Source organism: Acartia tonsa, chromosome 5, assembly GCF_053477335.1.
Source record: "Acartia tonsa isolate MP-2025a chromosome 5, ASM5347733v1, whole genome shotgun sequence".
NCBI lineage: Eukaryota > Metazoa > Arthropoda > Copepoda > Calanoida > Acartiidae > Acartia > Acartia tonsa.
In genome coordinates this window covers 18,274,043-18,291,075 of record NC_137264.1, presented here as the reverse complement: position 1 = coordinate 18,291,075, position 17,033 = coordinate 18,274,043, and the positions used below count along the sequence as shown (strand labels likewise).

Here is a 17,033-nt window from a genome sequence, read left to right as displayed (position 1 = left end):
GAAAAAATGGCTTTTCAAATACTTTTTACATAACAAATTCTTTTTAAAGTTAATTTTTTTGTCATACTTTTCTAATATTTAGTACTCAAAAGAACCTTATTTTGTTACTATTATAGAAATATAATTTATTTATTATATTTATACAGTGAGTTTTTTTTTTGAGAACTTTTTTGAAAGCAATTTTACCCCACTTATAGTTATCAGAATTTAATGATTAAAGGCTTATTTTCTTCGTTTTTTATAACCATTTATAAAACATTAAAAAAATATCTCAGTTTTTATTAAAAAAGTACAGTAAAATCAAAAATTAAAAACTTAGGTGTTAACATCTAAAAAAGGTTTTAGCGCATTTTTCTTAAGCTCAAAACTTCTACTCTTTGCAAGAAAAAAATTGGATTTTCAGTAGTCCACTTTGGGGGGCCAGTACTCCCTCCCTGGTTGAGATATGGCCTTCAAACTTAGATATGTTCTAGTACATGTCCCCAAAAGTATCTGCATCAATTTTTAACTCTGTATCTCAACTTTAAAGCGTTTTGCAGCCATTCTTGCAAAGGGTAGAAGATTTGAGCATGAGAAAAATGCGCTAAAATCATTTTTAGATGTTGACACCCAGGTTTTGAATTTTTGATTTTATTGTACTTTTTTAATAAAAACTTAAATATTTTTTTGATGTTCTATAAATGGTTATAAAAAACGAAGAAAATAAGCCGTTAATCATTAAATTCTGATAACTATAAGTGGGGTAAAATTGCTTTCAAAAAAGTTCTCATAAAAAAAACACACTGTAGAAGCAGTGTATAATAATTAGAAGTATTATTATTTTTAGTATTACAATCAAACCAGACTACTGTAGCATAAACCGTCTGCTCGTAATTAGGGAAGTGATTTGTTCAAATGTCGGTCCAAACAGACTAATAGCTGAAGACTTTAAAAATTGTACTTACTGCCTCTATGTCAAATGTAAGACGAGGGGGAATGCCTTAGCCAAAAACGGCGTAATCATTATCATGCGCCGTCAGAACTACCATATAAAGATAGTGCAATCAAAACACCACCTTAAACCAAATGTTTAGACTTACACAAGCAAGCATACAAACACGCTTGCAACAGAAATAATCCACAATAAATGTGTTATTTAAATTATTATGCCATTACTTTTCACTGCTTTACTTATCTACAAATTAGACGAATTAGGAAATTACTGTTTTAATCATGTCTGTTTTATTGGATACTTATTCTGTAAATTGTCAAATGCTTTTACTAAATTAATTTAAACTTAGAAGTAAATACATTATATTATGTAATAAAGGAGAATTTAGATTAATGTAAATATCTTGTAATCAGGGTATAAAGACCACTTAGAACCACCTTCACCTATAAAGGCAAAAAAGCTTCCTATTAAGTGTATTTTTAGAATCGATTTTAGAATCAATCCCAAAACTTTTTGAACTATTTTAATTTTTTGCGGCTTTTGACATTATTCAATTATATGTACATAAATTTTAAGAAACTGCTTTATTTCTGTGTGTACTTTATACTTTGACTTACGAGAACTCAACAAAAATCAACCCCTCTCCAGTTAACTAGTCAAATACCCAATTAGGTAGTATTTCATGTAATTTTAAAATAGAATTAATAAATTGATATAAAATACATTTTATAAAGGGGTTTTTTTTAAATGCAACCATCTCGTAATCAGTGAGCAAATGGCACTTAGAATTCGAATTTCGATCTGAACTTTTGCATGAGTAATCCTTGGTAGGTCTATTTTCCCTAAATCGAACAAAAAGTTGAATAAGTAACGGCTGGCGGCTCAGCCGCTTTTTGCCTATTTTCAGGGTAAATCCATCATCAATTACATAGGAATCAACTTTTGAAAACACCTTTTTGGGTTAATTCATGTTAACAGATAGCAATAACCATTTTTAAAACTTCTAGTACCAACAGCTACCGTCTAGAACCGTTTGATAGCGTTTTGGAGTGGAAAAGAGTATTATGTGGAGATTTGCTAATGGCTAATTTGCAATATAAATATCCAAAAAATGACAAAACAGCTGAGCCGCCAGCCGTTAGCCGTTACTTTTCCAACTTTTTGTGCGATTTAGGGAAAATAGACCTACCAAGGATTACTCATGCAAAATTTCAGATGGAAATTCGAATTCTAAGTGCCATTTGCTCACTGATTACGAGATGGTTGCATTAAAAAAAACCCCCTTTATATTCAGGGCGACCACTGCATACTATATATACTATTTATACTATATAGGATGAATTTGGATACTATATCATACTATATGACAAAAAATTACTATATATACTATATATTATTACCTTTATTTGAACAAAATTTACTATATATACTATATAATATTACATTTATATAACAAAAAACGAATATTGTCAGTTTTTCGACAACGCCTCTTAAGGAGCGTTTTGTCTAACTTTCACAGTAGATTTTCTCCTATTTCTAGCCCCTGCGGGGGGCTTATTATATACTGTGATACGACAAATAAATGCATAAAGCTATACAGTAAGAAAGAGATGAAGAAAATCCTTTAAAATATATTTTTGTTTGTGATTATGATTTAAATATCAGTTATTTTTCATATAATTAAATTAAGGGTGAGGGGTAGTTTTGCCACTTTCGCTTATTAGGCTAGGTATTAATGTGAGACTATAGGTTATTTGGGATAAAAGTTTACTTTTGGGTAGTAGTTCTCTTATATTTAATAATTTTTTTGATAGGTCTCCAGGTTCAGGTGCTGCAGGCTAAAAGGTGGTTTCTGGACAGGTAGAAAAATTGTTTAATTTAGAGAACAACTTATTAAACAGAATATGCATCTTTTATGATGTTATTAACTTATCTGAAGAAAAAATTAAAATTGGCCTCCAATTCTTGGTCTTACAGGCCACCAGGTCCACTTTGGACAGGTAAAAATTCAATTTTTTTGTTTGAGTTAGAGGTCAACCTATAAAACAGAATATGCATCTTTTTGGATTTTATTAACATATCTGAAAAAAATTGAAAATTAGCAACCAGGGTCAAGCCCTGCAGGCCTCCAGGTCCCCTCTGGACAGGTAAAATATCAAAGGGGGGAGGCAGATGTGCCACTTTTTGAAACCAAAACTAAAAGTCAAAAGAACTCAACTGAAAAAAGAGTTACAGGTCTGAGATTTTGCATGGCAGTTGCTTTATAGGGGTACAATATGCAACTGTGAAGAAACGGCGGCGCAACCGCCGAAAACCGCCGAGGAAAAGGAAAAAAAAAATTCGGCGGTTGCGCCACCATTTCTTCACAGTTCCATATTGTACCCCTATAAAGCAACTGCCATGCAAAATCTCAGACCTGTAACTCTTTTTTTAGATGAGTTCCTTTGTTGACTTTTGGTTTTGGTTTCAAAAAGTGGCACATCCGCCTTCCCCTCTTTCTTATTTTTTGAGGTCAACTTATGAAACAGAATATGTATTTTATTGGATTATTAACATATCTGAAGAAAATACAATATGAATAGGCCTCCAAGTTCAGGTCCTGCAGGCCTTTAGGTCCACTCTGAACAGGTAAACAATAAAATTTCTTAGATGAAGAGTTAGAGGTCTATTTATATAACAGAATATGCATTTATTTGGATAATATTAACATATCGGGATCCAAGATCAGGTTCATTCAGGACAGGTAAAAGATTCAAATTTATAATTTGATAAGTTAGAGGTCAACTTAAAAACAGAATATGCATCTATTTGGATGTTATTAACATATCTGAAGAAAAAATTAAAATCCCCCATCAATTTCAGGTCTTCTTTGGACAGAGTCTACATGGAGGCCTGCAGCACCTGGACCTGGAGGCCAAATGTATTTTTTTCTCCAGATATGTAAATAACATCTAAAAAGATGCTTATGGTGTTTTATAAACTTACCTCTAACTCTATAAATAAGAAATTTAAATTTTTACCTGTCCAGAGTCCACCTGGAGGCCTGCAGCATCAAAACCTGGAGGTCAATTGTCATTTTTTCTTTAAACATATAAATAGCATCTATAAAGATGCTTATGTTGTTAAATGAATTAACCTCTAACTCCTTAAATTTAAAATTTTTATTTTATTCGTGTCCAGAGTCCACCTGGAGGCCTGCAGCACCTAAACCTGAAGGCCAATTTTATTTTTTCCTTCAAATATATAAATAACATCCAAATATAAGCTCATTTTGTTTACAAATATATACCATTAACTGTTCAATTAAGGGAAGTTTGTTGTTCAACTCTCCATGCAGAGTCTGCAAGACCAGAACTTGGAGGTCGATTTTTTTTCTTCAGTTATGTTAATAACATCCAAAAAGATGCATATTCTGTTTTATAAGTTGACCTCTAGCTCTTTAAAAAAGAAATTTGAATTTTTCACCTGTCCACAGAGTGGACCTGGAGGCCTACAGGACCAGAACTTGGAGGCCGATTTTAGATTTCTTCAGATATGTAAATAGCATTCAAAAAGATGCATATTCTGTTTTATAAGTTTGCCTCTAACTCTTCAACTAAAAAAATTATCTATAACCTTACCAGAGTGGACCTGCAGGCCTGTAAGACCAGAACTTGGAGGCCTATTTAAACTTTTTCTTCATTTAAATAACATCCAAAAAGATGCATATTTTGTTTTATAAGTTTATCTCTAACCCTTCAAACAGAAATTTTAATTTTGTTTTACTTGTCCAGAAACCACTTTCCAGCTAGCCTGTAGCACCTTAACCTGAGACCTATCCAAAAAATGATTAAATATATGTGAAATACTAACCAAAAGTAAACTTTTATCCTAAATAACCTATAGTCTCACATTAATACCTAGCCTAATAATCACAGAGTAAGCCCCTTATTTGTGAAATTGCTTTGATAACAGCTTTGCTTTGAGTTATTAATGATGATGTATATACTATGTATTACTAAATAATTCTAAGTCCGATACTATATCATATTATATGTGTTCAAAAAAATATACTATATATACTATATGGATTTAAAAAATATACTATAAAAATACTATATTTTTTTTGTTTTGGAGTGGTCGCCCTGTATATTAATATAGGTTAAATATATTTAGTATATTGTGTATTAAATATATTAGAAATTCAAGTATGTTATGTTCAAAGTAGCTTATATATGATAATATGAATATAGCATATACCTAATTAATATTTAAGCACAAAGTAAGTTTTTTTAAAAAATATTTAAATATAATAAGTTATATTTTTTTAGTTTGTTCGACAGCGTTACTGGGTAAATTAAAAATAGATCTCACTTACTCTTAAAGTTGATAGGAAAGGATGGGGGGAGGGGAGAGGTGTTAAATTTTACCACCTTTGTCCATTTTGTCTAGTGCAAAGTTTTATTCAATAAAGTATGTAAAAAGTACAAAGATGGCAAGAAATGTATATCTTACTCCCTTTCCTAGTGAAAAATATATATACAAAAGTATTAAGTAAGGTGAAGTAATGGCTATACGGAATAAGAGATATAAGTTTTCCGGAATTTTTATGTAGGGAGTAGATTTGAAATCTGCATCAAATTTTAAGGTTTTTTCATAAAATTCGTTTTTTGTAAAATTCTTTATCTAAAAGCGAAAATACATTTTAAGTTAATTAATTTTGACCAATAGGATAGGTGGATTTTAAACTACCTGCGCTCTAATTGGTTGAATGATGTACGACATACAATCAGATCGCAGATTTTTTAAATCCACCAATCACAGATGCCAAAATTAATTAACTTAATTTGTATTTCCGCTTTTAGATAAAGAATTATACAAAAAATGAATTTTATAAAAAATCCTTAAAATTTGATGCAGATTTCAAATATACTCCCTACATTACAATTCCGGAATTCTTATATCTCTTAATAAGGAAGCCACGAATGATAAAGCTCCCAAAAAGGCCAGAAGTAATACTTTTTAATTAAGGGGTGTATTGTTTTTAAGTTTTACACTTACGAAGTATTTTCTCGAAGTTTTTTTTACAACAAATATAATTGAATAATCACTTACAATAAAAATTATTTAGAATTTATATTTCCAGCATTAGTAGGTAGATAAATAGTTAAATATTCTTTCACTATTTGAAATGATAATTTACATCAATAAAGTCTAATTTTATCTTTATTTTAGGAGAAGAAACTAATCATGAATATATCATCGTAGACCCTGCTTCAAAGGTAGGAATAGCTCTATATCGCGTCATATTATTAACAGATTTCCGTGGATATAAAAATGTACAATTATAAGATTATAACTAGTTTTCGTCAGCACTGCACCGAGATGCCGAAGGCACGAGCGAGCTAACAATCTAGTTTTTATATTTGACATTTTCATATTCGTAGAAACTGGATTTATTGCGATACATGATTTTTCAATTTGGCTAAGAACCGGTTCTAATCCAGCAGATATTAATCGATTTCAAAGCCATGATGGAAATTGTATTTTAAAATTATACAATTATACTACAGATGGAAGTGAGAATTAAAGGATTTTAATTTCATATTATTTAGTTTCAAAAATGTTTATGCTGATTGGTTTAAATATGTTATTATGTTATTTATGTGTTTCTTATGATATATTTTGCGTATATACTTATTATTGCTAGAACTTCATATATACTGTGAAGTCTAAGCTCTGAAGTTGTAGTATTCTAAATAATCTTCTGTTATAAGTTGGATAGGAAGTCTAATGAAAATATCTCAGTTTAAAGAAACTTTGCTACTTATATAAAGTGTGTTACTTTTTTATATGTTTCATCATTTTTTTTGCCACAACTCAGTCAAAAATGCTTACAAAACATAGCTTTTTCGACCTAAAGTACTCAAATAGTTCCTTTACAAGCCCCATCAATCAGTTTTGAGATATCTCCATATTTCAATGAAAATTGACAAAAAAGGCAAATTTGGGTGTTACCTTTTTATATGCTCAGATACCATAAAATCAATAAAAAAATACTTATTTATACTTTTCTCTCATTGTTAAAGTTTGCTTCTGTTAAAGTAAATATTCTTGAAGGGATTTATGCATTGATTTATACAGAAACATAATATTGGGTGGAAATAAATTGTATCCAAAAGCATTCTTTTTGGAAAATAAGAAATTTATCCTCCATCGCCCTAGAGGACAGCTGCTGACCTCTAGTGTTCATGGTTTTGTCAAATACATGTTAAAGAAAAAAATTAGCCAAAAAAGTACATAAAAAAGTATTTTTATGTGTTAGAAAATTAAATTGTTTAACTTCAAATTTGGGGATGCTGACCTTAAAGATGCTCTTACTGGTGGTGATGGTGACCAGGAAGGCATTGAAGTACATGAGCATTATGGCAACACAACTATTGATCTATGTTTTGATTTTTATATTCCTAGCAGCCTCCAATCAAGAGAAATCCCTAAATGATTTTTTTATTCTCAAATTCATAAGGTAAATACTGTGATTTTGAAAAGTTCTTGTTATATTTTTATATTGGAGGCTGCTAGAAATTTAAAAATCAGAACATAGATCAATAGTTGTGTTGCCATAATGCTCATGTACTTCAATGCCTTCCGGGTCACCATCACCACTAGTAAGAGCATCTTTAAGGTCAGCATCCCCAAATTTGAAGTAAAACAATTTAATTTTCTAACACATTAAGATACTTTTTTATGTACCTTTTTGGCTATTTTTATTCTTTAACATGTACTTGACAAAACCATGAACACTAGAGGTCAACAGCTGTCCTCTAGGGCAATGGGGGTTGAATTTCTTATTTTCCAAAAAAAAATTCTTTTGAAGATCATTTATTTCCACCAAATATTATGTTTCTGTAAAATCAATGCATAAATCCCTTTAAAAATATTTACTTTAACAGAAGCAAACTTTAAAAATGAAAGAAAAGTGAAAATAAGTATTTTTATATTGATTTTATGGTATCTGAGCATATAAAAAAGTAACACCCAAATTTGCCTTTTTTGTAAATTTTCCTTGAAATATGGAGATATCTCAAAACTGATTGATGGGGCTTGTAAAGGAACTATTTGAGCATCTTAGGTCGAAAAAGGTCTATTTTGTAAGCATTTTTGACTGAGTTGTGGCCAAATATTGATGAAACATATAAAAAAGTAACACACTTTATATTGGTTATTACTTTAAAAGTTCCATTAGGTACTTGGTTTGGTTACATCTCCTAATAATTAAGTAACAGGATGTCTTTTTGTTTGTCTGTTCCGATCGGGTTCTCCTTAACAGGGTAGCTTCTCATAGGTCCTGATAAGATTTATAACTATTTTGAGGGAGGGTACCACCACCCTCCCAAGAAAAATAGCCCCTAGAAAAAATTTCCCCCCTCCCCCCCAAAAAATATATTTTTAAAGAACTAGAATAAATAAAGGGTTGGGGAGGGGGGTCGAATCCCTTTGCCCCCCCCAAAAAAATTATAAAACTTTTTTTTAATCCTTAATAAAAAAATGGGTTTTTGGATCTCCCCTCCTCAAGTGCCTCTAGAGGCCTCTAGGGGGCATAGCTACTAGTTTAAGTTATCTATATTTGATATTTCTAATTTTTGTATAAGCTAAGTTTCCTTGTAAAACCTTCATTGCAGCAAATATTATTGCATGCAGACTAAAGCCAGATTGATTGTCCTTTTCTGGCTATTAAACATACAGTTTACTTTCATATACTACAAAACGAATGTACGTTGTTGATGTTTTAATTCTGTTTTGATATCTGAAGAAGAATTTTTATTGTTATTTTATTCAGAGTTTGATTATTATTACTTAACATTGATCAGAGTATGACAAGTGTCCTACTTTATTCAACTCTTAAAAATAAGGTACGTGAGTGTGTGTGGTTAGAGTGTGTAGTAAACAAATACTAGTTATGAGTAGCTACGCTACTCAAAATCTATTGAGTACATAATAGTAAATTGTTCAAAAAGACTTTCTGATAATTACAAAGCTAAGGCTCACAATTTCTAAGAACATGAATAATATTTTCACTGTTTGGTACTATCAATTTATAGAAATGAAGGAAATACAAAAATACTGAGATTTTAGTCGATTTAATTTATGTAATTTTCGTGTTCTTTGGATTCAGTAACTACAGATTCAAGAGGATTATGAAAATAATTTTACACTTTTTCACATGTTAAACTAATAATTAAAACAGCGTTGATTTGTAGGTACACTACAATGGAAAATTGAAAAGCTGTTTAAAAGTAATCCGACTGCTAAGGATGTTTTATACCTACTTAAATATGCCCAAAAATAAATGGAATGTTGCAGAAAAATGAGAGGTCGAGCTATAAAAGTAGGTAAGTAACTCCCATAACCTCTTATCTTTACGAACGGACAAAGTTAATTAAAGAGTAGCTTCGCTACAAAAAAAAAAACTTTCATTTTCTTAGCTTTTGACTTTATGTCTGGAATTATGCTTGTGTAATAGATTATGAACTTTTCGATGGAAAAATAACTTTTTAGTTGTATTTATAGCTGGTTTTTTTTTATCCCTTTATAATTCGCACCCAGAGTAACCCCCATTATTTGTCTTAATTTTTTCAGGGTAAAACCACAACCCCCCCCCCTCTCCCCCCTCAAAAAATGATGCTTTTATAGAAGCTGTTATACATATTAAGACAAAAAAATTACAAAGCATGTTGGAAAAACTTAAAGTGAGAAAAATCTGTGCTAAATATATCCTAACCAAGATATTTGGAGTTAAAAGAAATATATTATTTGTATTTTCTTGTCTGCAATGCAAAGAGGCTGAAAGATGATGCCTAAAAAAAAGTAAACTGTACAATTACATCACAAGAGCAGGACTCCTCAGGTTATAAACTTAACTGTAAATACGCGGTTTCAATAGCACAAAGAGCCACTTTATATTTACCATGAGGTGTACCAGGTTACAGTACAGTTTCCAAGGGTCCCCTCTCATCATCTCCCTTCCCATACCTTTTATAACCTCTTAACCTATATTTTCGTCTCTTAATAACCTCTCTGACTAAATATTATGGGGATTAACTTACTCTTCTAATATTCAATTATAATAATGTATTTTCTAAAGATTATGTTTTGAAAATATTATTTTTATAAAAAGAGATAATCCACCTTTTATACCCCCCTACCCTTCTCTCCTTTTTCTAACCTTTACCTTTGTTCCTCTTTAATTTTTTCGGTCTTTGATTAGGGAGACTCTCTTTCTGTTTCTCTCTCTCATACTTTGATTTAAACCCAGCCCCCGTCTTAGATCTCATTTTCGCCCTAGATCTGTCTTATTCCAACCCCAAAGCTCAGGGTTAAAGGAAATTTATTAGAGAATTTTATTCATTCTCTGGTTTCATTTTGTTTTCATTTTACATACCTAGTTCTTTTGTATCAGTTTTTGCCTCAGAACTTTACTTTCTTCATCTTTAATTTAACTTACACTATAAGCAGTTTAAATCGTTAATTAACCTTACATACAACTTTTCTTTTTAATACTTCTAATATTTGTTTTTCCATTATTCCTGAAACATCTTTTCATCTTTAGAGAGAGAGAGAGAAAGAGAAATAGTAGAAAGGAGAGAAAAAGAAAGATAGTTTGATAGTAGTGTAGTATCACTCTGCGCTCTTAACATCTCCCTTTTAGAGGCCAAAAAGAAGAAGGAGAGGGGGAGAAAATTAGGGACATAAATCTGTAATATGAATATCAAAAGTAAAAAATGATCTTTTTTATATCATGAGTAAGTACATTATTGCATAAATCGACTTTTGTTCAGGGAGTAGGATAAAATACTTTTGTTTAACTCTTCGAATTTTCTTAGTGTAGATGATTATGATTTTTTAAAATTTTCATGTGATTATAAATAGGGTAGGGGGGAATAGTCATTCTTAACATCTTTGCAGTACGAAATATTGCCCCCCAAAATTCAGCTAAAATTACAAATATTTTTTTCGAATCAATTCAGTTGTTGGTTACAGCTGCATCTTTATCTTTATAGTCCTTATTATTAAATATTGATTGAATGATTGAATTTGAGTCTCATATCTTAGTTTTATTTGGTATTTAATAGGATCATATGATCACATAGGTCACATAGAAATGCTCATTGCACCCCCCCCCCCCCCCCGCCATCTCTTTTTTTAACGAAAGCAAAACTTTTCTTTATTTTGTATATAAATCCAATTCTGTCCTGTTTTTCTTTTTGTTTTCAAAATACAAATTCCTTTTCTAAAGAGTAAGGTAAAAGAATAGATAGAGAGTGCACTGTAGAAGGAGGGAGAGTAATGTAAAAAGAAAGAAAAGGGAGTTACTATTGTATGTAAAGGGAAAGATAGAATTGTTCTATAAGAGTTAATATGGGGGATGGGGGGAAGTCAGAGAGGCCGAACAAAATATTTTGGTTTTGTTTACAATGTTACCCTACATTTTTACCTTTTGTAGCCAAGCTTATATCATACATAAAATAAAATGTGTTTATTGAGCATGTGGTTCATTAAACGCTTTGCTTATGTCTAACTAACAATAAGTAAGTATTTTTTTGAGCAAAAGGTGGAGGTTTTTTTTACATAAAATATGTTTTAATAAAAAATTAATAAACTTTTTGTTATGGTTACTCTGATTTGTCTAAAGGAACAAGAGATGGGAGGACGTGAGTGAGGTTAAGGGAGGAAAAATGGGCAGCTCCATGGGGATGAGGGCATTCCCCCACATAGTACCAATAGAGAAGGGAGGAAGAAAGAGAGGTTATTGTGGCTCCAAGAGGGAATAATGAGAAGTGGGAGAAGTGTGTGGGGGAGGGGATGGGGAGTACTGAATGCTCCGATGTTGAATATACTTCTATTCTGGGGATATACACTAGATCCATACAACAGTAGTTATACATACCTTGTTTACAATGGTATAGTATGCAAAAAAGTGCACAATAAAATTTTTTTTTCTAAATTAAGTACCTATTTTAGGAAAAATACAGTACAGTTTGTCCAATAATTTTTGTCTAGAATTTATTAAAATTATTATGTAGGGATTTTTGTAAACGACGATGGTTAAATTTTAATATTATGTTTTCATTCTGTTAGCAACACGCAAGAGCTATATTTAGCCGTTTATTATTATTATTTTCAACTTAACTTTATCAACAAAACAAACATGGAGTTATCTTAAAGTTGGTAGAATTGCAGAGGTTCTGCTCTATAGGCTGATCTTACTGTCAGTATGTTAATCTGGCATTTCATGCGAATTAATATCTTTTAAAAGGTTTTGGATAGTGTTTGAGCACCAGCTTTATACAAACCTGTTTTTATACTTTTTGATTTGGCTTGTTTTTAACAGCTTTATATAAACTTATTTTTATACTTTTTGATTTGGCTTATTTTCATTCTTGTTTAAAATATTTTTGTCATCTTAAATTTTATTCATAATTTTAATTGAGAGGTAATACGATATCTAATTTAGATTTTGTGATATTTTATTAGATTTGTAAATTTATCATTTGGTTACAGCTTATTAAGAATGATTATGTATCTTTTTTTATAAATGATAGAAAATAGGTTTTCAATTTAACGTAGTAATGGTAAAAGTGAAACTAAAAAAAGAAAACCTAAAAAAACCTTTTAAAATCCGTTTTGTTCAACTGTTAGGTTTTAAAAGTATTATTCGACCTTTTTTGTTTGTTTGAAGGTATCCTACTGTATATAACTTTATTATTTTGTTGAGTTAGGTTAGAGGATTATATACATAGATTATATTGTGCAATAAATTTTATTTTACACACTTCTAATTAAATTACATTTTTATTTTGTTTCGAGTACAGTGCTGTTTTCAGAGCTTTTTAACGTTAACTGTAGTATTTAAAAATTTTATTTAAGTTCATCAAAAAAACTTGATAGTGCTACAATAACTTTTTTTGTTGCACATTATAGTCTGTTCATTTTTATTATATTCTAAAATTCATTGATAGAAAATATAATTAATTTGCTTGTTTATTAATATTAATGCCAATTTGTCTGTATGAGGTTATATCCACAGAATATTAATATATTAAATTCATAGTATATAAAAAGGTTTGCAAAAAGATATCAAATATTATCTACAATTAATCTGTGGGTTAGTAGTATTCCTTATATGTATCTGTTTCATGTTTTCTTAGTAAATTAACTTTCTCTGGCTATTTTGCGTCATAAAGGAACTAATTTTGGAATTTATGTCTGTCTAGTCTCTTGTTCACCAAGGGCGTAGTAAGTAACTTTTTATTTGGGGGAGAGTGGATTTTTCAATAAAAGAAAATAACATAAAAATTATTATTGAGGTAAAAATAATTATGAAAGTGAAAAGTATTCTAGAGTACCTACTACTTTTTCAATTAAGGGGCTATCTTTTTTTGAGGGGTAGTTACCCCTCTCTAACACCCTCTTTGCATGTTCTTGTCTGTTGAACAAGATTAATTTTATTGAGAAGTTAGTTTATGATGTCTAGTAAGAGGGGAAATTGGTTTAATTTAAATTGTTTTATGATTTAGCAAGAGCTTTTGACTCTGTATTAAATTTTCTCTTCAAGTAAAAGGTGGATTGATTAAATTTAAATTGGTTTCTTTATTTAAAATTTTAATGGAAAAGATTTACTATTAAACTAGTGGCTCTTTCTCTAACCATTTCTCCTTATTGGGAGTTTTAGAGTTTTCCCCCACCCCGCACTTATTTTGAAGGATTCCTCAAAACTAAAAAATTGGTTTAATGGTTAGTAAGATCTTTTAAATGGCACATTCATTCTACCTCTGATAATAAGAAGACTAGCAAAAACAACTTAGATTCTTAGAAATATTTTGTCCTGTTTAATGTATATATGTTTGTAAATATGAACCTGACAAAATGTTGGCAGTATTTACATGAGAACTGCAAAATTAAGATTTATTACATACAACTTTATTTATCCAAATACATGTACATAAATCATTTATGTATATTTTCTAAGCGGAGAGGTTAGGTATTCTGATAAATATTTAATCATTAATTGGGAAAGTTTCATATATAAGATTTTAAGTTCAACTTGAAACTATAAATGATTCATGCTTATTTTGAGCAGATCTGCAATATGCAACCATATAATAATGACATGAGATACCTAGTAACTTCTTTAATCTGCTTATCTTTAATTCGAAATTTGTGTGTTCCTAACATTTATCATGTTATTTGTCTGGATTAGTAATTCTAAGTTTATTAAAGTCAGGAATATAAGGGATCTAATTACTGAAAAATAGTTGCATGCACAGGGTTTAGTCTCTTAATGAATCTTAAAAAGAAGCATGACTGTCCGACAAAGTTCTTTAATGTTCAGTTTAAACTTTCTAGCAATATCAGAATAAAGATAAATTATAAAAGATAATATTTACCTTTTATTATTTTCCAATTAAACTAATAATGAAACAAAAGAAATAAAGAATAACAATTTATTTTTAGTAAATGAAAAATATTGAGGAACACTTTAACTGTTTAAGTGGCTTTCCCCTTTGAGTTATTTTGTAACTCACTTTTTTTCCCCCAGACTATACTTAACTGTCATAAAATGTTAATCAAGGTTGTAGAGTAGATTTGCTAGGAAAATACAAGAAAAGAGAGTTTGTATATGTTGTTGATCAAATATTTATTAAAACTGAAGAACGCCTAGCATTGTATACTGGAGATAAATAAATAACACACACTCCAGCCATTATTCTTTTCTATTCTTAAGCTTAAAAATGTAAACAATAATACTAAATTGTAAAGGTTTTTTATTAGGGGGTTCTATTTACTCCCTTAATTAAAAGAAGATGTAATTGTGCACACCATATTTGAAAGAGTAGCTGCGCTTCTGAAAGTTCATTAAAACGTTTTACTAAGGAGCAGAAAAATGTAAAAGAGAAGCATGGTTTCAAGTTTCCAAATTATCTGGGATTAGTTTGGCTATATTAATCTTTTGAATCTCAAGCACTTCACGGTAAAGTGTTCGTGGTAACGATTATCTTCATAAATCCATGATTTTTAAACTGCTAAACGGCTGAACGTACGTGTCCCGTACAACATGTAAGGGGTAAAAGAAGACCTATAAATAATCTGGAAAAGCCGAGATAAATTGATGATGCATAGGAAAAGCTTCACTTAAGAAAAAAGAGTAATGTAAGTATTTTTCGCCCAGATATGTACAATGCGAGATAACTGTGCCTTATTGAGTAATGACTATTCCAGATTATTTTTGGGCCTTCTTTTCTCGGTTGAAATTTTCTGCGACCATAATCTATAAGTTCCACCGTTTGGCCGTTAGCAGCCGTTAAAGTTAATAGATTTTTTTTGGAAATAATCGTACCCAGGAGCAGTGTACCGTGAATTTCACTAGATCCTACTATTTATGTACTTCCGGGAAAGGATTAGATATTATTAAAATATATTTTAAAAAACTCACATTAAAAAGAAAAAGATTTAAACGATTATAAAATTATTTCTTCTGTATCCTTCTTGAATATTTAGATTCAAATTTATCTTTAATTCTTTTTCCTTTATATATGATGTTTGTCTGTCTCTCTGTTAATCACCAAAGATTCAAGCACTAAACAGACTTGTCGTCTGTAAAGGGGGAGATTACACCTCCCCTTGATGGAGCATGTAAATCTGTAATCCCCTTTTAATTATTTACATAGAAAATATATTAACTGAACTCTAAAAGAAAAAAATATCCTTTTATTTCATTTCTTTTTATTATTATTTTTCCGTATCTTTTTCTCTTGAATACACTTATTTACTCCTACTCAGGATAATTTGTATTAATTTGTCTTTTGTTTCTTTCGGCAAAGCACTTTTTAGACGACCTTGTTTATCTGTTTTTTCATAAATCTTGTATTTTTTTCCCTTTTAACTTTGTAAAAAACCTTTAGTTTTACACTAAATACACACTTAAGAATTTACTTTTTGCCTAAATATACTTCGCCCCCCCCCCCTCCCCCCCAACCTTCCCTAGAGAATAAAGAATTTCTTCATCATAAAAAAAGTAAAAACAAATCGGCCCAGAAGTTGGAGAGATCTAAAGCGAAAGACAAACTGATATAATTTTTTATTTTTAAAATCTTTACGCTTTGTAAAAGTATTTCTACATTAAAGAAAATTGACCATAAACAACATAAACGATATTTTTCTATTGTATCCCATATTTAAAAGTCATGACATTTTATGGCATAATCTGCTGTTTTACAACAAACCAAAAACAAGCATGTGCAATAGTAGCTATGGCTTGGGTAAATACAATTAGGTTAGAATACCATTATAGTCAGTGGCGAGCACAGGGTTTTGGCAGTTGGGTGCGCGAAGCATACATAAAATTTTGACAGTCTTCATACTAATTTTGACACCCCAAAATCTAGGGAATGTAAGGGAGGGGGATGTACCGCGCCCTAGATGTTCGCAATTTTTTTCACACTTTACTGTAAAAGGTTGGTTTGAATTTTTTTTTCTTGACACCCTCTTGGCTGTTTTATAGAAGTGCAAAAACATCTGCACGCCTCTGATTTTTTGTTGTTGTTGTTGAAGTCTACAACGTTTTAACTTGAATGAATAATATGAGATGTGGAATAAGTGCCTATGAAGTAGCTTCCCTAACAAAAAAACATCATATCTTTGATTCTGCGTTTTTATATATTTTTATGGGGAAAAGCATAAAATACGTTTTAGTATAATATTTTTTCAATCATGCAATTTGCTAAACTACCTACCCATTATTATTTTTCATTTTTGAAAATGGATTTCATAAATATGGAATAGGCATTCCTGATAGTGTAAAAAAATCATTTATAGCAATGTAAGTATAGTAGGAATTTTGAAGATTAAGAACTAAATCGATATCATTTTAGAATAAAATAAAATAAAAACTAAATAATTAAAGCTCATGTTCCTTTATGTTTTTTGATAATTCTGTAACCTTTTCAAAATTGTATTTAGTAATTTAAAATATTTTATCCATTTATTTTGCGTTGACTTTACCTGTATTTTGTCCAAATTTAAGTATTATTGAATAATTCTGATATTTAATGCTGTCATTCTG

The 17,033-nt window shown here is 30.2% G+C and overlaps 1 protein-coding gene across 3 annotated transcripts in view; it reads left to right on the top strand.

Moving 5' to 3' along the window:
* The window catches only part of Orp8 (Oxysterol-binding protein-related protein 8), a 103,405-nt gene that overhangs the window by 13,380 nt on the left and 72,992 nt on the right, over positions 1-17,033 (top strand). For all 3 annotated transcript variants that reach the window (XM_080160592.1, XM_080160594.1, XM_080160591.1), the window contains exon 3: positions 6,146-6,192. In XM_080160592.1, the coding sequence (XP_080016718.1) occupies positions 6,146-6,192 (47 nt within the window). The remainder of the gene's footprint in view (positions 1-6,145; positions 6,193-17,033) is intronic.